Here is a 27,290-nt window from a genome sequence, read left to right on the forward strand (position 1 = left end):
TCACTTAAGGTTTATCATTTTGTACTTTAAATATATTGCATAAATGTTAAAGCTTATATAGAATTTAACTATCAGTTTCCACCAAAAAGTACAGCACCCATCGTTCAGAATGGCAAAACATAACCCTCTTCACATGCTTTATTAAAGTGCTTCAGTCTTGTGAAAAAAAAAAGTGTTTTATAGTTTTCCCTCAAATTATTGTTGCACGCTTTGAAACCTTTTGGTACAGTAAAACATGCATATTACTGCATTCTGCTATTGCTCCTAAGAGTTTCACCAAGTAGCATTTTAGCTCCGCATTGTTTATCAATAAAACAGATATCTCTCTAACTGTACCTTCACTTTAATAGCAGCATTTAGATGAGGCGTTTTTCAGTGTTAATTACCATGGAAAACATTTTTAGCCAGTGAGCCAAAAATGTGTTTACACAAATTTAGACACCATACCATTGCAAAGATTATCCAACATCTCTGCTCCAACTGCATTCAATTTAAATGTCAAATATAGACAGGGAAAATGAAGTCACTTGTGATTTTTATATACTGTTTATTAAAACAGTTATACTATATATATTATATATATATCCCGTGCATGAAAACATTTTGACTGGTTTTACCTGAGTGGCCTAGTTAGGATAATATTGGAATTTCAATTAAGTCAGCTTTAAAGGTTGCTAACTGACTCACAGTTAAATTTCTCTAGTGGGCATTCTTATTAGTCTCAACCAGAAAAGCAAGAAATCTGAGCATGGGAGGGGTACATTTTTGTCACAAGCATTTGCATAGCCTGAAGAAGGAGCAATATTTAGGTCATCACACTGGTTAGCTTTGTTGACTGCTCATTTCCTCCAACATAAAAATTGAAAGAGGGGTGAAATAAAGTACAAGTAAAAGTTTAAATAAGAATAAAGTATTTCTTTCAGGGATTAGGGGAAGTACAAACAATTACAATAGTTCAATGGTGAAAATCATAGTGGATTCAACTTTTCTGCCATCATCTTTGATTTTACAGTGCAAGCTTATAGTTATGAACATTGGCAGAGATAAACACTACCAAGCCATTATGCTGGAATAACCAAGAATTTATGGTTATAGTTCTGTCTTTGGCTACATTTATCCATTTTCTGACCCCGAGACCCTGGGTTTTGAATTGGTGAATTGGGCAGACGTGTTAAACTTTGTGCCTCTCTTAAAGCTGCAACTTCACTCACACTTGAGTTCATTTACCTTCCATTACACCATGATTGTGTAAACTGGTAGTTACTAAGTGATCTACTGGTGCTTCTAATCTTGGTTGTTTCAGTCGTCTGCCAGTTTTTCCACAGAAAACACTCTCAAATTCCTTAAAGATAAAGAATATTTAAATATTTGCGATTTATTCTATCAATTGTATTTACATACACAATGTAACTTGATACTAAAAGCAATGAATTTTTAAGTCTAATTTAATATTATTGCTTTTTCCCTTGTAAATCCTGTTCATCTTTAGTGTTTGGTTGATCTACTTCAGTTGTGGAATTCCCATTCTATCGCGATGAGCCATATAGTCACTCATTAAAAGGCAGCAAGACTTAATAAGATGCTGATCTTTCAGAAAGGAGTATATTAGCCTATGCTTAAATGTTTTCTTCTTTACATAGCTCAGATTGTGACATGATCAAGACTATATTTGTTCCTTTTTCTCATGTTGTTGAGTATGGAGGCCAGGACTAGATTTTATCATTTTGAACCTTACCAATAATGAAGGGTGGCCCCACAGGTAGACTCCACTGTACGCTGGCATTCCTTTCTTAGAAATTCAGTCAAGCATTTGTCCAATAAAGGCTTCATACATATTTCTCTCACCTGGTTGAAAGCTTGTGTTGGGCAGGATGTTGATTGTGAGATAAAATGAATTGAATTGGATGCATGGAGACATGAGGATATAGAAGGTGAAAATGCCTATTACTTTCATGTTGGATTAAAATTTTCTTTTTTTTTATGTCATTCATGGAATATCGGTGCCATTGGCTGGACCAGCATTTATTGCCCATCTCTAATTGCCCTTGAGAAAGTTGTGGTATTTTGTTGAATCACTGCAATCCATTTGATGAAGGTACACCCTCAATGCTGTCAGGTAGGAAATTCCAGGAGTTTTAACAGTATCTTCAACCACTTCTTGATACCAAATGGAGTGAATCAAATTGGCTGAAGACTGGCATGTGTAATGTTGGTGACCTCAGGAGGTGGCCAAGATGGAACACTCATTCAACACTCCTGGATAAAACCTGTTGCAACTGCTTCACCCTTATACTGATATGATGGGCTCCCCCATCTTTGACCTTCCTCCTCCAGTGAGCTGTTTAATTATGAACTATTCACGACTGGATGTGTCATAACTCCAGAGCTTACATCCGAACCATTGGTGACAGTACTGTTTAGCCCTGTCCCTTGCTCCTTATGCTGTTTAATATGTAACTAGCCCTGTTTTGAATCTTAGAAGGTTGATACCTGACTTTTAGGTATGCCTGATCGTGTCATGCCCTCCTGCACTCTTCATTGAGCCAGAATCAAATTGGTGTCAAACCGTTTGACTTTTGTCTGTCTCCAACATGATTGATAGTGTGCATTTTTGGAGTTTTTGTAGGGTTATAGTTTAAGTTGTTTAATAGTAGATTAGTAATAACTTTAACAACAACACAGAACATAAATTAAGTAAAAACTGCTGAAGCTGCATATCAGAAACAAAAACAGAAATTGCTGGGAAAAACTCAGCAGGTCTGGCAGCATTTGTGGAGACATATTAGACTTAATATTTTGGGTCAAGTGACCCTTCCTTAAGTGTTATGCAATTAATAAAGCAATTTTTCTGTTTCAGAAAAACCCTGATGTGAAGTGTTTTCTACCTGAACAGCAGCCAGTCAAAAAACTGGTTATTTTTAGAGCTCAAATAGGGATGTTATATTTTTAGGTACAGCTAGTGGAACACTATTAACGGCACACTCTTCTCACTTAGGTTGTAACAACACTGATTGTCAAGGCTCAAATATTAACTTTGGCCATGTGGTGAGGGACTGCAACTCCAAGATCCATGGAATGACAGCATATTGAGAGTCACTGGTTTTAGGAGAAAAAGGAAGTATAGTTGGAAAAAATGTAACTTACCTTTTTTAATGTATCACCATGTTTTTCCTGAATATATTTGAGAAATGCAGTGGTCCATTGTAACGTTGTGGCTTTATCAGTTTCAGAATTGCAGAATGGAACAAGATAATTCAGCTCATCACAGCAAATACGTATTCTACGCCTGCAAATGAATCACAACAATTATTATTTTGAAAAAACACTTCATCTCTTCCCCATTGTTTACTGAAGACAGTGATTTTTTGAGAGTTACTATGAGAATCATATTTTGAAACTATCATATTGATAAAAAATACTGAAGTGTTTCAGTCAGTTATGCTTTAAAAATACATTCAATGCTAAAAATCACACAACACCAGGTTATAGTTTAGATTACTTACAGTGTGGAAACAGGCCCTTCGGCCCAACAAGTCCACACCGACCCGCCGAAGCGTATACCACCCAGACCCGTACTCCTACATTTACCCCTTCACCTAACACTACGGGCAATTTAGCATGGCCAATTCACCTAACCTGCACATTTTTGGATTGTGGGAGGAAACCGGAGCACCCGGAGGAAACCCACGCAGACACGGGGAGAATGTGCAAACTCCACACAGAGTCGCCTGAGGCAGGAATTGAACCCGGGTCTCTGGCGCTGTGAGGCAGCAGTGCTAACCACTGTGCCACCGTGCTGCCCACAGTTAAACCTGATGCTAACAGGTTTAACTGGAAGCACCAGCTTTCTGAGCGCTGCTCCTTCATCAGGAAAGCTAGCGCTTCCAATTAAACCTGTTGGACTATAACCTTGTGTTGTGTGATTTTTAACTTTGTACACTCCGGTCCAACACTGGCATCTCCAAATCATTCATCAATGCATTCACTTACTTTCAATGAACTATTAATCAGAGGTATTTGTAGGTTTCTGAACAAATCTGAGCACACACAATCTTTTATTTCCTTGCTACATTGTGAATTTTCTGAAATCCCATGACTTCTTTTACTCCAATACCTATTTCTAGGTTTTCTTGTAATAATTGTTTGACTTACTATACTTATGATCCACATTTCTCCTCAATAAGTACTTTACATTTCTCTATTGAAATTCATCTGCAATTTGGTAAAAAACAAGGACTGCATTTGTCTGTCCAGTTGCCTAAAATATCTAAATCTTGCAAAGCCTTTAGCTTCATCCTCTGGTGTAAACGTATGGGTAGAATGTATGCCTTCTGCACTGCAACAATTCTATGAAGAACATCATTTGCTCAAAAACGTTAATCTCAATGTTAAATGAGACATCTATCATACTGTTATTTTTCCTACCCCATTTGAGATTCACCTGCGGTCTCTCTCCATTCGATTATGTCTCTCTCTTCGCTGGCAGTTTAGTTCCTGTTGGTTGCCATGTGTAGGGCCAGGGGGAGTTGGATGTGCTGGTTGCCATTGCCCACCTTGAGGAACATTTGAGTTTTGGTTTTCTGTCATATTAGTGAGATCACTAAGGACTTTGTGGTCTGATTCTATGCTAGTTTGCCGTGAGCGATTACGACAACGTTTGTTTGTTACCTGCTTGCGTAAAGTTTCATCTGTGTGAGTGAAAAAAAATTATGGAACATTTTGTCTTCAATACTATTCGCTTCAAATACTATTCACCAGCAAACTAATGATTATTTAAAATATAATGGAAATTATACTTATTTGTCAGTGAAAATCTAATCTTGGTTGGAAAAGTGGATGAAATTTCACATGTTTCTGGATATGGTAATAGGGTTAATTACATCAAAAGTCATTGAATGGATACTGTGCAATTACATCACCGCATTTAATCACTCCTGAGCTAACTGAACTATAATCTGGATTATTGTGAAATAAAATTTGGCACCAGTATCATTACTTGCACGAATGGGAAACTGGATATCAGGAATGATTTGCAGCATGAAGAGGATGACTAGTGGATATTAAGGGAATCAAATCTCAGGCAGTTCAGTTTACATTCCTCCATCTATGGGGGGGGGGGGGTAAAAAAATACAACTTTGCTTCAGTGAACATTTAGTAACTAGGAAAGACTCCTTCTCCCAAAAAGGTAGCCAAGACTGCAGACTCAATGGTGCATTAATGAACTTAGATCACATGGGATTCAGGGTGAGCTTGCCAACTGGGTACAAAATTGGCTTGACGGCAAAAGACAGATGGTTATGGTGGAGGTTTGTTTTTTAGATTGAAGGCCTATGTTGCACAGCGATCGGTGATGGATCTACTTTTGTTTGTCATTTGTAAAAATGATTTAGAAGAGAATATAAAAGACATAGCCAGTAATTTTGCAGATGACACCAAAATTGATGGTATATTGGACAGGCAAGATTACAAAGAAATCATAATCAATTGCGTCAATGGGCTGAGGAGCTGCAGATGGAGTTTAATTTGCATAAGTCTGAGGCATTGCATTTTGGTAAAAGAAACAAGGACAGGACTAATTCAATTAAGAGTACATCTTGGGTAGCATTGTAGCCTAGGCGCCTAGGGGTTAGATTAGATTACATTCCCGACAGTGTGGAAACAGGCCCTTCGGCCCAATCAGTCCACACCAACCCTAAGAGTAACCCACCCAGACCCATTTCCCTCTGACTAATGCACCTAATCAACTTAGCATGGCCAATTCATCTGGCCTGCACATCTTTGTGATGGTGGGAGGAAACCGGAGCACCTAGAGGAAACCCATGCAGACATAGAGAGAATGTGACACTTCACACAATCAAATCAGTCGCCCGAGGCTGGAATCGAACCTGGGACCTTGGTGCTGTGAGGCAGCAGTGCTAACCAATGAGCCACCGTGTCGCCCCATGTCCAGTTCTGGTCGTGCTGCTATAGGAAGGATATAATTAAGCTAGAGTGGGTTTCGAAAAGATTTACCAGGCTGTTGCTGGGAATGGAGGGTTTGAGTTATAAGGAGAGGCTAGGCAGGCTGGGACTTTTTTCACTGGAGCATATGAGATTGAGGGATGATCTTATAAAGGTGTATAAAATCTTGAGGGTTATAGGTAAGGTGAATTGCAGTTGCTGTTTCCTTAGGGTTGGGGATTTCAATATTCGTGGACATATTTTCAAGGTGAGAGGAGAACAATTTAAAGACAAGGGGCAACTTTTTTTTTTATACACAGAGCGCTTTGTAATGGAATGAACTCCCAAAAGAAGTGGTGGATGCTGTACAGTTACAATGTTTAAAATACATTTGGATAAGTACATGAATGAGAAATGTTTGGAAGGATTGGGGCAAGAGCTGGCAGTACAGACTAGTTTAATTTGGGATAATGGTCAGCATGGACTGGTTGAACCGCAGGGTCTATTTCCGTGCTATATGACTCTATGAGTAGACTTTTTCACCATGAGAAGTGAATAGAAGGCTGAATATAATTAATGCAACTTGTCTTGCTTTCCTTGCCATGGCAGGATTTTTAAAACTCGCTGCACCTGGACTGATTGTGAAATTAGCACCATTCACATCTGCAGATCTTAACAGGGCAACTTGGCAATGCCTTCACAGATTGAGTTACTCCATCTGTACAAGGACACTTGCAGCTATGATGTTGCATTGAAGTGACACTCCCAATGACAGCAATAGTTTTATATGGCATTTAATTTTACATTTCCCCTTGCCATGCCGCAACATTATTTTAATTGGTCACTTTTTTTTTTATGGGCATAGCAAGTTGGAATGACAGAAAAGGCAATTCATGTACCACCTCCACTTCAAAAGACATCAAAAGAGGCAAAACTTGGGAGTCATAGATTTATTTAGTATGGTAACAGATCCTTCGGTCCAACCAGTTCACGCCGACCATGCTTCCAAACTAAAACTAGTCTCATCTGCCTGCACTTAGCTCATATCCCTGCAAACTTTTCCTATTTAGGAACTTATCCAGAGGTCTTTTAAATGTTGTAAATGTACTTGTATCAACCACCTTCTTTCCATACACAAATCACTCTACATGTGAAAAATTGCTCTTCATGTCCTTATTAAATCTTTCTCCTCTCACCTTAAGAATATGACCCATAGTTTTGAACTCTCCCACCAGAGGAAAAAGACCCTCGTCATTCACCTTATCTATGCCCCTCATGATTTTATAAACCTCAATAAGGTTATCCCTCAACCTCCTACGCTCCAGTGAAAAAAAAGTCAGTGAAAGATCGCTTTTAAATTATGCAAATCTAATTTGTCACCATATAGAAAAGTATGAACATATATATTTTCCTATGATGGGAAACCTACACTTAAAGTTCGAAATAATGTTGAATATTTTTCCTGCTGGCATACAGTGCTTCTTACAGTTATTGATAGTTGCAAGGTTTGTGAAGGTTTGTAGCTCAGGTTGAGGTTTAGGGTGTTGGTTTGCTGCTGAGCTGTAGGTTTGATATCCAGACGTTTCATTACGTGGCTAGGTAACATCATCAGTGGCGACCTCCAAGTGAAGCAAAGCTGTTGTCTCCTGCTTTCTATTTATATCTTTCTCCTGGATGGGGTTCCTAGGGTTTGTGGTGATGTCATTTCCTGTCCGTTTTCTGAGGGGTTGATAGATGCCATCTATGTGTTTGTTTATGGCGTTGTGGTTGGAGTGCCAGGCCTCTAGGAATTCTCTGGCATGTCTTTGCTTAGCCTGTCCCAGGATAGATGTGTTGTCCCAGTCGAATTGGTGGTTTTTTTCGTCAGTGTGTAGGGCCACGAGGGAGAAAGGGTTGTGTCTTTTTCAAAGTTTGAGAGAAGATTTGTAGCTCGGGTCCTCATTGTTGTGGTTCTGTTCGCCAAGCTGGGAATTTGTGTTGCAGACGTTTCATCTCCTGTCTAGGTGACATCCTCAGTGCTTGGGAGCCTCCTGTGAAGCGCTTCTGTGATCTTTCCTCCGGCATTTGTAGTGGTTTGAATCTGCCGCTTCCGGTTGTCACTTGCAGCTGTCTGCTGCAGTGGTCGGTATATTGGGTCCAGGTCAATGTGCTTATTGATTGAATCTGTGGATGAGTGCCATGCCTCTAGGAATTCCCTGGCTGTTCTTTGTTTGGCTTGTCCTATAATAGTAGTGTTATCCCAGTCGAATTCATGTTGCTTATCATCTGCGTATGTGACAATCATGAAGCTAGTGGACCTGTGCCTCACCACCCACTTCACCTCCAACAACATAATCTACAAACAAATCAACGGCACACCCATGGTTTCTCCGCTATCAGGATTCATAGCTGAAGCGGTAATGCAAAGACTAAACAAACAGCCCTACCAACCATCAAACCTAAAATCTGGGTCCGCTACGTAGATGACACCTTTGTCATCACAAAATGAAACAAGATAGAAGAGATATTTAACATCATCAACAACACCCTCACAGGCATAAAGTTACAAAGGAGGAAGAAACGGACAACAAACTTGCATTCCTGGATGTCACAGTCGAAAGAAAGGACAACACAGAACTACAAACCTGTTTATACAGAAAACCGACAAACACTGACCAAATACTTAACTACACCAGCAACCATCCCAACACACACACCAAACAAAGTTGTATCAGAACACTATTCCAACGAGCCACCACACACCGCAGCACAGACGAACTTCGGAAAACAGAGGAGAACCACCTATACAACGTATTCGAGAAGAACGGATACTCAAAAAAATACAGTCCGCAGATTCCTCAAGAACAAACCACAAAAAGCAGACCAAACACAGCCAGAAACCCTAACCACCTTACCATACATCAAAGAAGTTTCAGAAATGACAGCCAGACTACTAAGACCCTTCGGAATCCTAGTAGCACACAAACCCACCAACACTCTCAAACAAAAACTAACAAACTTAAAAGACTCACTACAACCCATGATCAAAACCAACGTCATCTACAAAATTCCATGCAAGGACTGCCACAAAACACTACGTCGGACAAACAGGAAGAAAGTTAGCCACCAGGATACACGAACACCAGTTAGCCACAAAAAGACACGACCCTCTCTCCCTCGTAGTCCTACACACGGATGAAAAAAACCCACCAATTCGACTGGGACAACACATCTGTCCTGGGACAGGCTAAGCAAAGACATGCCAAAGAATTCCTAGAGGCCTGGCACTCCAACCACAATGCCATAAACAAACACATAGATCTAGATGGCATCTATCAACTCCTCAGAAAACGGACAGGAAATGACATCACCACAAACCCCAGGAACCCCATCCAGGAGAAAGATATAAATAGAAAGCAGGAGACAACAGCTTTGCTTCACTTGGAGGTCACCACTGATGATGTTACCTAGCCAGGTAATGAAACATCTGGATATCAAACCTACAGCTCAGTGAGCAAACCTACACCCTAGTTATTGATAGTAAAATTAGTTGTTAAGGAATACTAGGACCCTTGCCTTTTATCAGTCAAAACAGAGATTATAAAATTAGGGAGATTATGTTGGAGCTGTACAGAACTTTGGTTAGATCCACAGCTGAAGTACTGTTTGCAGTTCTAGTCTCTGCCCTATAGCAAAGATGCGATCGCATTGTAGGGGGTACAGAGGAGTTTCACCAGGATGTTATCTGGGATGGAAGACTTTAGTTATGAAGACAGGCTGGATAAGCTTGGGTTGTTTTCTTTGAAACAGATAATGTTGAGAGGGGACCTGATACAGATGTATAAGAGTATGAGGGACATAGACAAGACAAAGTAAGCCGATTCCCTCTGGCGCAGGGTTAGTAACAAAGGGACACAATTTTAAGGCAAAAGGCATACCTTTTAGAGAGGATTTGAGAAAAAAAGAATTCATCCAGAGGATGCTGAGTGTCTGGAATGCACTGACTGAGAGGGTAGTTAAGGTAGGTAACCTCAAACCTTTAAAAAGCACTTGGGTGAGCAAGTACTTGAAATTTGGTAATATTCAAGGCTATGGACCTTGTGCTGGAAAATGGGACTAATGCAGTTAATGTAGCTTTGGTGGTACAGTTTTGAAGGGCTGAAGGCCTCTTCCATACTGTGTGGTTCTATGAAAATGTCTCTCATTCTGAACTGATTTGTTGTAGAAGCTACATTGATAACCTCAATAAAATTCTGTAACATGCCAAAGAAAACTAGGATCCTTAGCTACAAGAGACATTAGCCCAACATAAACAATCATCCTAATGCTTGCATAGTGTGTAATACCCTATCACAGTTGAATTTACTAATAAAAAAAAGAATCCCAATGCCACTTTTCCTGCTTATAATGCTGAGAAATAATTGTTCAAGCTTCAATGTGACCCCACAGGGAACAAAGGTATTAAACATTTTATTTTTGCAAATAGTAAAATTTCTTTACGAATAGGAAATATTTAGTTTAGCTAGTTAATTAACTCCTGCTGTTGCAGAAACTTTCATATTTCATTGGCAAAAAATTGCCTTGGTTTGATGTGTAATTTTGCTTAAATTGGCTAAGTACTGTAAATACAGATTAAACTTTAATATTGCATGTATGGAAAGGAGAGTAGCTAAAGTAAATGTTGGTCTCCAAAACACAGACAGGAGAAATTGTCATGAAGAATAAGAACTTGGCAGAGATCCTAAAATATTGAGAGTTAGAAAGCACAAATTACACACTAAAAAGGGGCACACAAAGGCACTAAAAAGTGAGGAACCTAAAGGTAATATGAAGAGACAAAAAGAATTGGAGAAATGTAAGGAACTAAAGTCTGAAACAATTGAGACCCTGATGGTCTACATCATAAGGTCTAAAAGAGGTGGCTACAGATATTCTGGAGGAAACCCCTCCATCCCAGAACTGTCCCAGCAGACTGGAAAATAGCTAAAGTAACTTTACTATTCAGAAAGTTGGAAAAAAGGGAGAGGCCAATTGGTTTGAAATCAGTAATTGGGAAAATACTGGAAGCCATTCTTAAGAACTTTTAACAATGCACTAATCATTATTGACTTTATTTAGTCATACAAAGTTTTACAAAAGGGAAACTATGTTTGACAAATACATTAGAAATTCGAGGATGTAACAAGAAGGATTAATAAAAGGGGCACTAGTAGATCTGATTATACTTCGATTTCTAAAAGCATACAATAAGATACATCACACACAAGATTAACATTCAAGATCAGAGCTCATGAGTTGCGGTTATATATTAGCATGAATTGAGCTGTTTATAGCAAAGATAGGATATGAAGACAAATGGGTAATTCAAATTCGCAGGTAATGACCATTGGCATTAGATTACTTACATTGTGGAAACAGGCCCTTCGGCCCAACAAGTCCACACCGACCCTCCGAAGAGCAACCCACCCAGACCCATTCCCCTACAACTAACACGATGGGCAATTTAGCATGGCCAATTCACCTAACCTGCACATTTTTGGACTGTGGGAGGAAACCAGAGCACCCGGAGGAAACCCACGCAAACATCAGTGGCAAGGCCTCAACTATTTGTAATAAGTATCAAAGATTTAAGACAAACAGACCAAGGATATTTATGCTCGAGACCAAGTATTTATATTTGATGATGATACAGTGCTGGGTGGGGATCTAAGCTGTGACAAAAGACAGAGAGAGATTGCAAAGAGTTGTAGAAAAGTTCAATGATCGGGTGATGAAACGTCAGGTGGAGCATAGACTAGGAAAATGTCAGTTTCTTCACTTTGATTGTAAGAATGGAAAGCGATTTTTTTTTAAAAAGGGCATAAAATTTGTAATAGGTGATGTTTAGAGATACTCGTAAAAAGAATATATATATTTTGACGTTTTCAAAGAATGAAGGCAGAGTGGTTAATGTTGTCTATGTGGACTTCTGTAAGGCAATGTTCTGTACAGTAGACTGGTTAGCAAGGTTAGATCACATGGAATAGAGGGAAAACTAGCTATACTGATAAAAAATTGGCTTTTAGGGTAGGAGACAGAGGGTGGTGGTGGACGGGTTGCCTCTCAGGCTAGAGGCCTGTGATCAGTGTTGTGCTGCAAGGATCAGTGTTCAGTACACTGCTTTTTGACATTTATATAATTGATTTGGATGCGAGCACTGGAGTATGATTAGTAAGTGCAGATGATACCAAAATTGGGGGTGTCGTGGACAGCGAAGAAGGTTACCTCAGAGTGCAACTGGACCTTGATCAGATGGGTGAACGGGCTGAGTAGTGGCAGATGTAACTTAATTTAGTTAAATATGCTGCATATTGGTAGGGCAAATATAGGCAGGTCTTATACACTTAATGGTAGGGTTCAGCTGAATGTTCGAGGAGAAAGTGAGTTCTGCAGATGCTGGAGATCAGAGCTGAAAATGTGTTGCTGGAACAGCGCAGCAGGTCAGGCAACATCCAGGGAACAGGAGAATCGACGTTTCGGGCATGGGCTTATGCCCGAAACGTCGATTCTCCTGTTCCCTGGATGCTTCCCGACATGCTGCGCTGTTCCAGCAACACATTTTCAGCTGAATGTTGCCGAAAAAAAGAGACCTTCGGGTGCACGTTCACAGCTTCTTGAAAGTGGAGTCAGAGGTAGATAGGATAGTAAAGAAGGCACTGAGGAGAGGATTTGGGAGATCATGTTCTGCGTGGCCACACCATCGGTTAGACCACTTTTAGAATACTGTGTTCAATTCTGGTCTCCCTGCTATAAGAAAGATGCCGTCAAACTTGAAAGGGTTCAGAAAAGATTTACAAGGATGTTGCCAGGGTTGAAGGGTTTGAACTACAGGGAGAGGCTGAATAGGCTGGGGTTATTTTCAATGGAGTGTCACAGAATTGGGGGGGGGGGGGGGGGGGGGTGTGTGTCCTTAGAGGTTTAAAAAAATCAGTAGGGGCATGGATAGGGTGAATAGTCAAGGTTATTTCCTCAAAGTAGGGGAGTCCAAAACCAGATGGCATAGATTTAATGTGAGAGGGGAAAGGTTTAAAAGGGACTTAAGGGACATTTTTCATGCAGAGAGTGGTGTGTGTATAGGATGAGCAGACAAAGGAAGTGGCAGAGACAGGAATATAATTACAACATTTAAAAGGCATTTGGATGGGCATATGAATTGGAAGGGTTTACAGCGAGCAAACTTACATCCAGAACCTTAACCTGACCTACAAATCTTCTCAAAACTCGCTAAGACCTATGGGCACAAATCTTCAAACTTGCTGAGGGTTTAGAGGGATATGGGCCAAATTCTGGCAAACGGGAATAGATAAATGTAGAACATCTGGTCAGTATGTACAAGTTGAATTGAAGGGTCTGTTTCCGTGCTGAACACCCCTATAACTGTAAATGGGCTAGCAAAGATTAGGATTTCCTGACTATTTATAATTAACCTTGAAATGAGTGGTTTGCTAGTTAACAACTGACCACAAATATGTAGGCCGCACCAGGCAAGGATGGCATATCTTCTTAATTGAAGTCAAATTCCACCATGGGTCAGATACAAACCCATGTCTCTAGAACATTAGTTTGGACCTCTGGATAATAAGTCCAGTGACATCAACGCAATGCCTTGGTCTTCCTAATTCGGAGATGCCGGTGTTGGACTGGGGTGTACAAAGTTAAAAATCACACAACACCAGGTTATAGTCCAACAGGTTTAATTTGAAGCACACTAGCTTTCGGAGCAACGCTCCTTCATCAGGCGATTGTGGAGGGCTCGATCGTAACACAGAATTTATCACACTGCAAATTTTTGCTATAAATTCTGTGTTACGATCGAGCCCACCACAATCACCTAATGAAGGAGCGTTGCTCCGAAAGCGAGTGTGCTTCCAATTAAACCTGTTGGACTATAACCTGGTGAAGTGTGATTTTTAACTTGGTCTTCCTAGAGTTAGTGCAGTAAAGGTTCATGACTAGATTGGTACTTAGAACAGCAGATCAAGTAAACTGGGCCTATTAATTTGTAAATTTTCAACAAGAGGGGAGTTCCTTGAAAAATCAGAAGAATCTAAAGGGTTTTGATCGAGCAGAGTTTGAAGACTGCTTCCCTCGACTGGGGAACCTAAAGCAAGGCTGTACAACCTGACATGATCTGATCAATTAGGACTGAGATGAAGAAAATGTATTCACTCAAAAGTTAAAAATATTTAAAATTCTCCATGACTCAGGGAATTCTCGAATTTAGGAGCAGGACTGGCTACGGAAAGGCTGTAGTCATGCCTGCGCACGGATCGGAGGTGTTCTACAAGCAGTCACCCAATCTATATTTGTTTTCTCCAATGTAGAGTAGGTCACATTGGGTGTAGTGAATACAATAGACCAGATTGAAGGAGGTACAGGTGAAATGGAAAGACTGTTTAGGCTCTTGGATGGTGAGCAGGGTGGAGATGAAGGGCAGGTGTACACCTTCTGCCGTTACATGGGAAGGTGCCGTGGGAAGGGGGTGGTGTTGTTGGTGGTCGAGGGATGGACTAGGGTGGAATCCAGACAGGGAGTGTGAGGGGAAGATGTGTGTGGTGGTGGCATTCTGCTGGAGTTATACAAAATGGCAGATAATTATCCTTTGAATGCAGTGGAATGAAAAGTGAGGACATAGGGGACCCAATCATGCTATTGAGAGTGATGGGAAGGGGCAGGGTGGAAGAGCAGATGATAGGTCAGATGCGGTTGAAGGCCCTGCCAACCACAGCGGGCGGGAAACCACCGTCATGGAAGCCGAGGCTGCAGTGCTGTTTTGGATGGTGGCATCATCCAAACAGTTATGACATAGGCTGGGAGAACGGGATGGAATCCTTGAAGGATTCTTTACCTTGTGGAGGATCAATGCCAACGCTCAGACATTTCTTCCTACCTCCCCTTGGACTGTGACCCCACATCTGGACATCAAGCCATTGTTGCCAGGACTGTCACTGACCTCATTATCTCTGGAGATCTTCCCCTCCCGTCTCCAACCTTATAAGAGCTGTTGAGAAAGTAGATGTGGAGGTCAGTGGCCTGGCAGTGGAAGTTTATTCCCCGAAATGGAATGTAGAGGTCAAGGAAAGGAAGAGAAGTGTTAGAAATGGACTGTGTGCAAGTTACAGAAAATGTGTAAATTGGAGGCAAAACGAACAAATTTCTCAAGGACCAGGCGGCACTGAAGTAGTTTTTTTATGTGACGAGAAAAGAGTTGAGGGAGGGGGCCAGTGTAGGACTGGAACAAGGATTGTTCCACCCACAGAGAGGCAGGAATAACTGGGATGCACAAGGGCGCTCTAGCCACTCCTTTGTCTTGGCAGAAGGGACATGAATTAAAGGGGGGCTTGTTTAATGAGAGAACAAGTTCAGCCAAGTGGAGGAGAGTGGTGGTGGATGGAGATTTTTCCAGTTAAGGAAGAAGCCAAGAGCTCTCAGACTATCCTGGTGGGAAATGAAGATATACAGGGATTTGACATCCATGATGAAGAGGAGGTAGTTTGGGCCAGGGAACTGGAAATTGTCAATATGGCGGACAGCATCAGAGGAATCGCAGATGCAGATGGACTGGGTCTGGACAGGGAGGATGGAGTCACGGTAGGAAGAAGGGAGCTCAGTGAGGCAGTAACAGGCTCATATGCTGGGTTTACTGGTATAGTCTGCTTTGTGGATTTTGTTTTGAAGTATCCCTACAGTGTGGAAACAGGCCCTTCGCACCAACAAAGTTCACACTGACCCTCGAACAGTAACCCATCCAGACCCATTCCCCTACTCTATTACTCTACATTTATCCCTGATTAATGCACCTAACCTACACATCCCTAAACACTATGGACAATTTAGCATAGCTGATTCACCTCACCTGCACATGTTTTGGATTGTGGGAGGAAACCGGAACACCCAGCGGAAACCCATACAGACACGAGGAGAACGTGCAAACTCCACACAGACAGTTGCCTGGGGCTGGAATTGAATCTGGCCCCTGACGCTGTGAGACAGCGGTATTAACCACTGAGCCACTGTGCTGTCCTTTTGGGAAGGAGGCAGAAGCAGGCTTGGGAAATTATAAGATTGGAGGTAATGTGAAGGGAAGATCTCTGTTGGTAATGAGGTTGGTGACAGTCTTGACAACAGTAGCTTGATGTTCAGATGTGTGGTCATGGTCCAAGAGCAGGTAGGAAGAAAGTTGGTACGGAGCTTCCACAATGTAAAGATCAGTTCGCTCGACTATAATGGCTTCACCCTTGACGGTGGGTTTAACGACAAGGGTGGAGCCATTGTAGTCGAGCGAACTGAGCTTTACCTTGTGGAAGCTCCATACTAACTTTCTTCCTACTTGCCCTTGCACCACGACCCCACATCTGAACATCGGGTTTGACGACAAAGTTGGGTTGGACCTGAGAGAATGAAGTGTGGAAATTTCAGAAGGACACAGGTTAGACTAGGTGCAGAGAAATTGAGATGGCTGATGTGATGCTGACAGTTGTCAATGAAGAGATCAAGAACAGGTGAGAGGCCAGAGAAGGAGTTCAAGTGGAGGGTGAATGCTGCAGGTAGGTGTTTGTGTGTGTGGATTCCTGCCTGAAGGAGTGAGTACAGAGATGGAAGCGGCAGAAAAACAAATTCTACATCATGGGGAGTCTGAATTTCATTAATGTAGGGGCGTAAGGAGGACAGTATATTCAGGCTCAGATAGGAAGGGCAGGAGGTATGCTGAAAACATGGCAAGGACTAGGATTTGCAGGACAAGGGGGTGACCTCTGAGGGACAGAGAAGGATGACATCGGAGGGCTGGAAAGGGATGGATGCTAAAGGACAGTGAGGGATCTGCACTGAGTGACAAGAGGGGTTGAGGTCCGAGAGGCGTAAAGGGAGGACAGCGCAGGACGGGTGTTGCAGTCCATAAGTTGCTGGAGCTTGCGAGCCTTGATGCCTGAAAGAAAAAGTCTTTTGTTGAAGCAATGGATGAGATGAAGGATGAAGGGAAACTGGGGAAAGCACAAAGTTAAAAATCACACAACACCAGGTTATAGTCCAACAGGTTTAATTGGAAACACTAGCTTTCGGAGTGCTGCTCCTTCATCAGGTGATAAAGGAGCCACCCGATGAAGGAGTGGCGCTCTGAAAACTAGTGCTTTCAATTAAACCTGTTGGACTATAACCTTGGTGTTGTGTGATTTTTAACTTTGTACACCCCAGCCCAACACTGACATCTCCAAATCATGTGGAAAGCACAGCCTTGAGAGAGGGTGAGTTGATGTTGCTTCAGAGTGGGATTGAGTTTGCACATATGATGGCATATGGCACTGATCGCAAGATGCGAGGGAACAGCAGTCTGAAGAACATTGTAAGTCCCTGGAGATACTTGCAATTTTGGGTGGATTCAAAACAAAGGTGAAACTTGAATTGAAATCCATGTGGGGTTTGTCTAAGTCGTTGACAGTCACTGTGAAAGGAAACATAGCTGTGAAAGCGTGGTTCGGAAAGTAATGAAAATTTACAGGGTGTAACAGAGCTGGAATTCCTGACGGAGAGACTAGCAAGACTTTTTTTTTTTTTAAGATTCCCTACAGTGTGGAAACAGGCCCTTCGGCCCAACCAGTCCACACCGACCTTCCGATGAGTAACCCACCCAGACCCATTTCCCTCTGACGAATGCACCTAACACTATGGGCAATTTAGTATGGCCAATTCACCCGACCTGCTCATCTTTGGACTGAGAGGAAACCGGAGCACCCGGAGGAAACCCACGCAGACACAGGGAGAATGCGCAAACTCCACACAGGCAGTCACCCGAGGCTGGAATTGAACCTGGGAACTTAGTGCTGAGAGGCAGCAGTGCTAACCACTGAGCCTCCGTGCCACCCCACTTCAGAGTGGGCATTCCTTGAAGACATGTCATAGAGTCATAGAGACGTACAGCATGGAAACAGACCCTTCAGTCCAACCCGTCCATGCTGACCAGACATCCCAACCCAAACTAGTCCCACCTGCCAACACCCAGCCCATATCCCTCCAAACCCTTCCTATTCATATACCCATCCAAATGCCTCCTAAATGTTGCAATTGTACCAGCCTCCACCACACCCTCTAGCAACTCATTCCATACCCTCTGCGTGAAAAAGTTGCCCCTTAGGTCTTTTATCTTTCCCCTCTCACCCTAAACCTATGCCCTCTAGTTCTGGACTCCCTGACCCCAGGGAAAAGACTTTGTCTATTTATCCTATCCATACCCCTCAAATTTGTAAACCTCTATAAGATCACCCTTCAGCCTCCGACACTCCAGGGAAAACAGCCCCAGCCTGTTCAGCCTCTCCCTGTAGCTCAGATTCTCCAATCCTGGCAACATCCTTGTAAATCTTTTCTGAACCCTTTCAAGTTTCACAACATCTTTCCAATAGGAAGGAGACCAGGATTGCACACAATATTGTAACAGTGGCCTAACCAATGTCCTGTACAGCCGCAACATGACCTCCCAACTCCTGTACTCAATACTCTGACCAATAAAGGAAAGCATACCAAATGCCTTCTTCACTATCCTATCTACCTGCGACTCCACTTTCAAGGAGCTATGAACCTGCACTCCAAGCTCTCTTTGTTCAGCAACACTCCCTAGGACCGTACCATTAAAGCGTTTTTACAAATATATTAAGGACAAAAAAAAAAGAGTAACCAGGGAGAGAATAGGGCCCCTCAAAGATCAGCAAGGCGGCCTTTGCGTGGAGCCACAGAAAATGGGGGAAGAAACTAAGTGAATATTTTGCATCAGTATTTACTGTGGAAAGGGATATAGAAGATATAGATGATGACATCTTGCAAAATGTCCAGATTGCAGAGGAGGAAGTGCTGGACGTCTTGAAACAGTTAAAGGTGGATAAGTCCACAGGACCTGATCAGGTGTACCCGAAAACTCTGTGGGAAGCTAGAGAAGTGATTGCTGGGCTTCTTGCGGAGGTATTTGTATCATCGATAGTCACAGGTGAGGTGCAGGAAGACAGGAGGTTGGCAAACGTGGTGCCACTGTTTAAGAAGGGCGGTAAAGACAAGCCAGGGAACTATAGACCGGTGAGCCTGACCTCAGTGGTGGACAAGTTGTTGGAGGGAATCCTGAGGGACAGGATGTACATGTATTTGGAAAGCCAAGGACTGATTCAGGATAGTCATCATGGCTTTGTGCGTGGGAAATCATGTCTCACAAACTTGATTGAGTTTTTTGAAGTAGTAACAAAGAAGATTGATGAGGGCAGAGCAGTAGATGGGATCTATATGGACTTCAGTAAGGCGTTCGACAAGGTTCCGCATAGGAGACTGATTAGCAAGCTTAGATCTCACAGAATACAGGGAGAACTAGCCATTTGGATACAGAACTGGCTCAAAAGTAGAAGACAGAGGGTGGTGGCGGAGGGTTGTTTTTCGGACTGGAGGCCTGTGACCAGTGGAGTGCCACAAGGATCAGTGCAGGGCCCTCTACTTTTTGTCATTTACGTAACTGATTTGGATGCAAGCAGAAGAGGTACAGTTAGTAAGTTTGCAGATGACACCAAAATTGGAGGTGTAGTGGACAGTGAAGAGGGTTACCTCAGATTACAACAGGATCTTGACCAGACGGGCCAATGGGCTGAGAAGTGGCAGATGAAGTTTAATTCAGATAAATGCGAGGTGCTGCATTTTGGGAAAGCAAATCTTAGCAGGACTTATACACTTTATGGTAAGGTCCTAGGGAGTGTTGCTGAACAAAGACCTTGGAGTACACATGGCGATCGATTAACACAAAATAGGAGAAAATTACTGCAGATGCCAGAATCTGTACTGGTAGCAGCCATGGAGAGAGACAGCAAGCTAACATTTGAGTCTAGATAACCCTTCAGAGTTGATGTGGAGTATGGAAGGGGCAGCATTTATGCAATGGTGGGTGGGTGGAGTGCTGGGGCAGAAAGGGTGTTGATAATCTAGATTACATTATCAGAATGTGAGAATGGCATAACCATGGTGTGTATAACTGTCAAACTGGAGAGAACAGGCAGTCCCACGGGAGTGTGGGGGGGGGGGGGGGGGGGGGGGGGGGGGGGGGGGGAGGGAAGAGAGGACATTGTGACAGAGAATGGAACAAGTAAAGCTAAAAGAAAGGGAAGGAACAGGAGTGGGTTCACAATCTGGAAGTGTTGAATTCAATATTAAGTCCAGAAGGTTGTAACATTTGAGGGGTCATTCACAAGTCTGATAACAGCAACGAAGAAGCTGTTCTTGAATCTGTTCAAAAGTGTATTCAAACCTTATATCTTCTGCCCAAATGGAAGAGGGTGGAAGAGAGTATAATTGGGGTGGAAGGAAGTCTTTGATTATGCTGGTTGCTTTCCCGAGGCAGCAGGGAGTATATATGGAGTAAATGGATGGAAGTTTGGTTTGTGTGTGGACTGGGCTGTGTTCACGATTCTCTGTAGTCATTTGCAATCTTGGGAAGACTGGTTGCTATACCATGCTGTGATGCATCTATAAAAATTGCTAAGAGTTGTCGTGGACATGCTAAATTTCCTTCGCCTGCTGAGGAATTAGAAGCATTGTTGTGCTCTCTTGACTGTTGCACCAATTTAGGTGGACCAGGCCAAATTGTTGGTAATCATCACTCCCAGGAACTTGATGCTTTCAACCTTCGCACCATTGATGTGTGCATGGGCATACCCTTCGCTTTGCTTCTGGAAGTCAGTGACAGCTCCTGCGTTTGCTGACGTAGATGGAGAGATTTCTATTTTCATACCAATCTCTTGCACGGAATCTCTTCCTCGTAGTCTGTCTCGTCGTTGTTTGAGATCCAACGTACAACAGTGGTGTTGTCAGCAAACTTGGAAATAAAGTTAGAACTGAATTTGGCCACACAGTCACAAGGAGTGAAGAAGGGGTTGAGTATGCAGCCTTGCGGGATGCCAGTGTTGACAGTAATGGTGGAGGTGTTGTCACCTCTGGGTCAAGAAGTCATGAATCTAGTTACAGAGGAAGATCTGAGATCTAGGTCTCAGAGTGTAGAGATTGAAATTATGGTGTTAAAGGCCAAACTGTAGTCAATAAGTAGGAGCCTGACATAGGTATCTTTGTTATCCAGATGTTCCAGGTATGAGAGTTGGGCTGGGGGATGGCGTCCACTGTGGACCTGTTGAGCCGTTGGGCAATTTGCAAAGGATCAAAGGTAATTTGGTAGGCTGAAGTTGATGTGTGCCATGACTAACCTCTCAAAGCATTGCATAACTATGGAGGTCAGAATCATTGGGCAGTAGTCATTGAGGCACACTGCATGACACCAGGACTGCTATTACAAAGAAAGGAACAACCTCTTGGAAACTTGGACATTCTGGAAAAATAATGCTTGGAAGTTTAATGTACAAGTAGTTAAAAAAGCTAATTACAGTGAATTGCCATCTTGTACATTTTGTTTTATTTGTGTTTTATATACATAAATTAGATTACTTAAAAAAAGGGAACGTCATCATTTAATATGGTTTTAAAGGGGTGCCTGAGACCTAATGGGTTGAAGGAACATGTGATGGATATATTAAGAGTTAATTGCATGTGAATTTGTTGTATAAATATGGGGTTTTAGTAAACAATGGGGTGAGAGCTAACTGAAATAAAACTCACTAAAACTGTCAATGAAGACACTGTTCAAAAAAAGTTATCTTCTTGTGTATAACAGTCAAAAAACACTTTCTCTCAAGGAACAGGTATCAGTTTGTAGCCCAGGGCCATATGTAATGCTTCTTCAGTAGAGATAATTTAATTTATGAGAAGTGGAGATTAAACCAGGAACCTTCTTTCAGCTTCATAGAGCAGCACAATTACAAGCTACAGAAAATAGTTGTTCTTCCTTAATACTTACCAATAAAAAGAAAAAATGTTCCCTGCAAAATTGTCCACATTTTCATGGATATAAATTATACGACAGCTAAATGTAAATAAAGCAGGTGTGTTTTTTTTACCTTCTACCTTAATCCAGACTTGCTCAGGTAAAGGTTTGCTTCTGTTGCAGTTACTCAGTGCCTGTCTGGCAGATTGGAGTTCCTGCTGGAAACATAAAGAGAATGTCCTTGGCAGGGCAAGCTCCTGAGGGCTGGCAGACTCTAGAGCATGTGCACCCTATTAAAGCCAATTAGATGAACCAGTTATCTGTCACCACATTAAACTAATAGCCACTAAAACATTATTAAGAACCATTTTTAATGTTAAGTGTAAGCTGTAATACATTGTCAGTGTTTCTGAACATTATAACATAATTAATGCCCAACTAGCGCTTTTAACCACCTTAAAATTATTAAAGATCTGAATTTTGATCTTGTATGCAAATTAAAAATAAATTCAGACAGCATTAGATTTATAATGTATGAGCAAACTGAGGCTTCCCACAATACTGTGACAGCTTTCTTAAAACAAAACAATGATATAATTGGGAGATGTCAGATACTGGCTGCACACGGTCTCAGTGACTGGAACAGGTGACAGTTAATAGTTAAATTTAAAAAGGTTATAATTTCTACATTGTGTGCAATTTAGCATCAAGTTCATTAAAAAAAATTACATGGCTCAACGACTAGCATGGGAGAATTGGGTTCTGGTTTGCAGGCCGCTGACATCAGTATTGGGGAAAGTGAGGGCTTGATCTACACCTGAACTGTACTGGGGCCAGCATAATTAGGGAAGCAGAGAGGGTTATAACTATATAGATTAGATTAGATTCCCTACAGTGTGGAAACAAATCCTTCGACCCTCCGAAGAGTAACCCACCCAGACCTATTTCCCTCTGACTAATGCACCTAACACTATGGGCAATTTAGCATAGCCGATTCACCTGACCTGCACATCTTTGGACTGTGGGAGGAAACTGGAGCACCTGGAGGAAATCCACGCAGACCCGGGGAGAATGTGCAAACTCCACACAGGCAGTCGCCAGAGGCTGGAATTGAACGTGGGACCTTAGTGCTGCGAGGTAGCAGTGCTAACTACTGAGCCACCATTGGGGCAAGCGATCAAACATGGAAATGTGACATTTCAGAGAATAGAGATATGGTGAGAGAGGAAAATAGTAATATGTCAATTGATGGTCAAGGAGTGAGAGGAAGAGGCAGAGACAAAACAAGACACATTTGGAATGCATAAACAATAAAGACTAGATGTTAGTGATATCAAAAAGATAAAACAAAAAATCCGGTATTTCAATGCTTGCAGCCTCCATTAAAAAAAACACAAATTGATCACATGCAATTAATTTAATAAATTAAATTTGATTGCTATTACAGCAACGTGGCTTTAAGATGACCAGGTATGTCCTGAATAATGAGGGATATATGACATTTAAGAGAAAAAAGGAAGTTAGGTAAAGGTGGAGTGGGAGATCTGTTAATCAAAGATCTGTTAATCATTGTGCAATAGTTAGAGATGAACTTGGTTCAGGAGATCAGCATGGAATTGATTTGTATAAAAATAGGAATAGTAGAGGAAAAACAAAATCACAAATGGGAGTGGTTCGCAGGTCTGCTGACAGTAACAGGTTGAAATATAAAAAAAAGGAAGGTTGGGTACTTACGGTAAAAGATCATCAGGAATTATGGGGTGGCTTTAATTGACTTATAAACTGGAAAAATCAAACTGGGAGTAGTAGCCTGAATAAGGAGTTCACAGAATGCTTTTGGATAGTTTCTTAGAACAGGATGTTTTGTAACTTACTAGACTTAGCATTGTATGTAGAAGTTACCATAAAATGATTGAATTATGCATCCAGTTTGGAAGGGAAATATTAGCTCCAAGAGTGCTATTTTAAACCTAAATAAGGGCAAGTGTGGCCATGAAAGCTGAGCTAGCTGAAGTGAACTGGCATACTAGACTGGAGACTCAAGCGAATATTTCGGAATACAGAATATGAGAGGTAATGCATTTCAGAAGTAGTAACAAGACAAGGAAGTACTCATTGAATGGCAAGACAGTAGGAATCTCAGACGAACAGAAACATCTTGGAGTGCATGTACACAGATCCCTCAAGGCAGCAGGACGGGGTGGCTAAGAGGTCATATTGAGCACTTGCCTTGATCAGTCGTAACATAGATTATAAGAGCATGAAGGTTATTTTGGAACAGTACAAATGTTTGGTTCACTCAACTGGAGAACTGCATATAGTTCTGAATGCCATAGTACTGGAAGAATATGATTCAGAGAAGGGGGTGCAGAGGAAATTCACCAGGATGTTGCCTGTGTTGGAGCATTTTAGTTACAAAGAGAAGCTGGATAAGCCTGGGTTATTTTCTTTACAGCAGAAAAAAAACTGAGGGGTACATGAGTGAGGTGTATAAAATTATGAGGGACATGAACAGGGTGGATAGGAAACAGCTGTTCCTCAGCTGAAGAGTCAATATGACAGGGGATAATTTTAAGGTGAACGACAGGAGATTTAGAAATGCGTTGTTTGCGAAGGCAATTAAGATGGGAAACATCACAAATTTTACAAGGTGCTTGGATGAGTCTTTGAAATGTCATAACATATAAGGCTATGGGCCAAGTGCTAGAAAGTGGAATTAGTGTAGGTACGTCGGCACAGGCTCAATGGGCCAAAGAGCCTCTTCTGCGCTATATGATTTTAATACTCAAAAGTTTTAAAAGAAAGATCCACTGTATGTTCAGGAAAGCATCAAAATTAAACAAAAAGCATATAACTGTGCAAAGAGAAGTGGAAGGTCAAGTGATTAGTCAGGATAAAGAGCAGCAGAAAATTACTTAAAGATTAGTTAGAACAAAGTCATTAGAATATGACAGGAAGCTAGTTATGAATGTTAAAATACAAAGCAAGAGTTTCTAAAAGTATTGTAAGAAATGAAAAAGAGCATGATTTAAATGGAGAAAAACTGCAGAAAGCTCCAACACAAAAGAAGGGGGGAGGAGGCTACTTGCGCACACAACACAAAACGAGCTCTCAGATGCATCAGTCATAAGGAAAGCTAATGGAATGTTCACAATTATTTCAAGGGGATTGGAGTATAAGAGTAAGGAAGTCTGACTGCAACTGTACAAGGTGCTAGAGAGACCACATCTGAATGTTTATGAACAGTTTTGGTCCCCTTATTTAAAGGAAAAATCATTTCATTGAGCTAGTTCAGAGACAGTTCCTGGTTTGGAAAGATTGCCTTATGAGCAAAAGTCAAACAAGTTGAGACTCTACTCCCTGGAGTTTAGAAGAATGAAAAGTAATATCATTGAAACATAGAATGCTTAAGGGGCTTAACAGAGTAAATGCTGAGAGGGTGTTTCTCTGAGAGGAGCATATAGTCTCAGAATAAAGGGATATCAATTTAAAAAGAAGATGAGGAGGAATGTCTTCTCTTACAGCGTCAAGTGTCTTTGGAACTCCTTGCCACAGAGAGCTGTTGGGACAAAGTCCTTGTGTATTCTGTTTTTCTAGATTCCCTACAGCATGGAAACAAACCCTTCAGCCCAACAAGTCCACACTGACCCTCCAAGGAGTAACCCACCCAGACCCATTTCCCTCTAACAAAAGCACCTAGCACGATGGGCAATTTAGCACGGCCAATTCATCCGACCTGCACATGTCGGGACTGTGGGAGGAAACTGGAGCACCCGGAGGAAACCCACGCAGACATGGGGAAAATGTGCAAACTCCACACAGTTGTCTGAGGCTAGAATCGAACCTGGGTCCCTGGTGCTGAGAGGTAGCAGTGCCAACCACTGAGCCACCAGAAATCAGGAGGGCAAAAAGGGGGCACAAGATAGCCTTGGCTAAGAGGGTTAAGGTGAAGAAAAAGAGGCTCTTTAAGTATATTAAAAGGAAAAAGAATAACTTCAGAGAGAATAGGACCCCTCAAGTACCAAAGTCGACATGTATGTGTGGAACTGCAGGAGATGGGCGAGGTCCTCAATGAATATTTCTCCTCTGTGACATGAAGACTTGGAAACTTGGGGAAGTTTGTGATGATATTTTGGAGACAGTCCATATCACAATTGGGGAAGTTGTCGGACATATTAGAATGTATGAAGGTGGAGAAATCTCCTGGTCCTGACCAGATATATCCAAGAATGCTGCAAAGTGCGAGAGAAGAAATTGCGGAGTCCCTGGTTAATATATTTGCAACATCGTTAGCCATAGGTAAGGTCACAGAAGACAAGAGGGTAGTGAATGTTGTGCCCTTATATAAGAAGGGCTGCAAAGAAAAGCCTGGGAACTCCAGACCACTGATCCTCACATCTGTGGCAGGTAAATTACTTGAGAAAATGCTGAGGCATAAGATATACATGCATTTGGAAAGACAGGGTTTGATTAGGAATAGTCAGCATAGCTTTGTGCATGGGAGATCATGCCTCAAATTTGTTAGAGTTCTTTGATGAAGTGCCCAGGAAGGTTGATAAGAGCAAGGTGGTAAGATGTAGGCCACATGGATTTCAGTAAGGCCTTTGATAAGGTTCCGCATGGTAGGCTGCTGTGGAAAGTTAGGTCACCTGAATCCAAGGAAAGCTGGCAAATTGGATTCATAATTGGCTTAATGGTATGGAAGCAAAGGGTAATAGTGGAAGGATGCTTGTTGGACTGGAAGTCTGTGACTAGTGGTGTGCCTCAGGGCTCGGTACTGGGCCCATTGCTGTTTAGATTAGATTCCATACAGTATAAAAACAGGTTATTTGGCCCAATATGTCCACACTGATCCTCCGAAGAGTAACTCATCCAGATCTATTCCCCTACTCTAAATTTACCCCTGACGAATGCACCTCATACAATGGGCAATTCAGCATGGCCAATTCACCTAACCTGCACATCTGTAGCCTGCGGGAGGAAACCGGAGCACCCGTAAGAAACCCATGCATACACGGGGAGAACGTGCAAACTCTACACAGTCGCCCAAAACAGGAATTGAACCCGGGTCCTTGGTACTGTGAGGCAGCAGTGCTAATCACTGAGCCACCATGCTGCCCATGGTCCACCTTGTTATCTGTATCAATGATTTGAATGAGAATGTACAAGGCATGTAAATCTGCAGATGAACTAAAATAGGTCGTATCATGGACAATCAGGAAGGTTATCAGAAATTGCAGCAGGATCTTGATCACCTGGGGAAGTGGGCCGGGAAATGGCAAATGGAGATGATATAGTTAAGTATTAGGTCTTGAATTTTGGAAAGTCAAATCAAGGTAGAAGTTTCATTCGAATGATAGGGCCTTAAGGACTATAGTGGAATAGAGGGACCTTGGAGTTCAGGTGCACGGTTCTCTGAAAGTGGAATCACAGGTAGATAGGGCAGTTGAAGAAGGCTTTTGGCACACTGACCTTCATCAGTCCGGGCATTTAGCATACAAG

The 27,290-nt window shown here is 42.0% G+C and overlaps 1 protein-coding gene across 5 annotated transcripts in view; it reads right to left on the reverse strand.

Annotated features, from left to right (window-relative positions):
- Nucleotides 1–27,290, reverse strand: part of LOC122560313 (transcription factor-like 5 protein) — a 40,659-nt gene continuing 13,369 nt past the window's right edge. The window contains exons 3-6 of one of the 5 annotated variants that reach the window (XM_043710897.2): nt 21,922–22,003; nt 4,442–4,688; nt 3,145–3,286; nt 1–1,342 (exon numbers count right to left, since the gene is read on the reverse strand). In XM_043710897.2, the coding sequence (XP_043566832.1) occupies nt 1,220–1,342; nt 3,145–3,286; nt 4,442–4,688; nt 21,922–22,003 (594 nt within the window). In that variant the 3' untranslated portion in view covers nt 1–1,219. Of the gene's footprint in view, nt 1,343–3,144; nt 3,287–4,441; nt 4,689–21,921; nt 22,079–27,290 lie in introns of all 5 variants that reach the window. The other 4 variants (XM_087994705.1, XM_043710896.2, XM_087994704.1 and 1 more) reach the window with 4 other exon arrangements.

This window comes from Chiloscyllium plagiosum, unplaced genomic scaffold (assembly GCF_037043375.1).
Source record: "Chiloscyllium plagiosum isolate Xiang-an unplaced genomic scaffold, Cpla_swu_hap1 HiC_scaffold_15, whole genome shotgun sequence".
Taxonomy (NCBI): Eukaryota; Metazoa; Chordata; class Chondrichthyes; order Orectolobiformes; family Hemiscylliidae; genus Chiloscyllium; species Chiloscyllium plagiosum.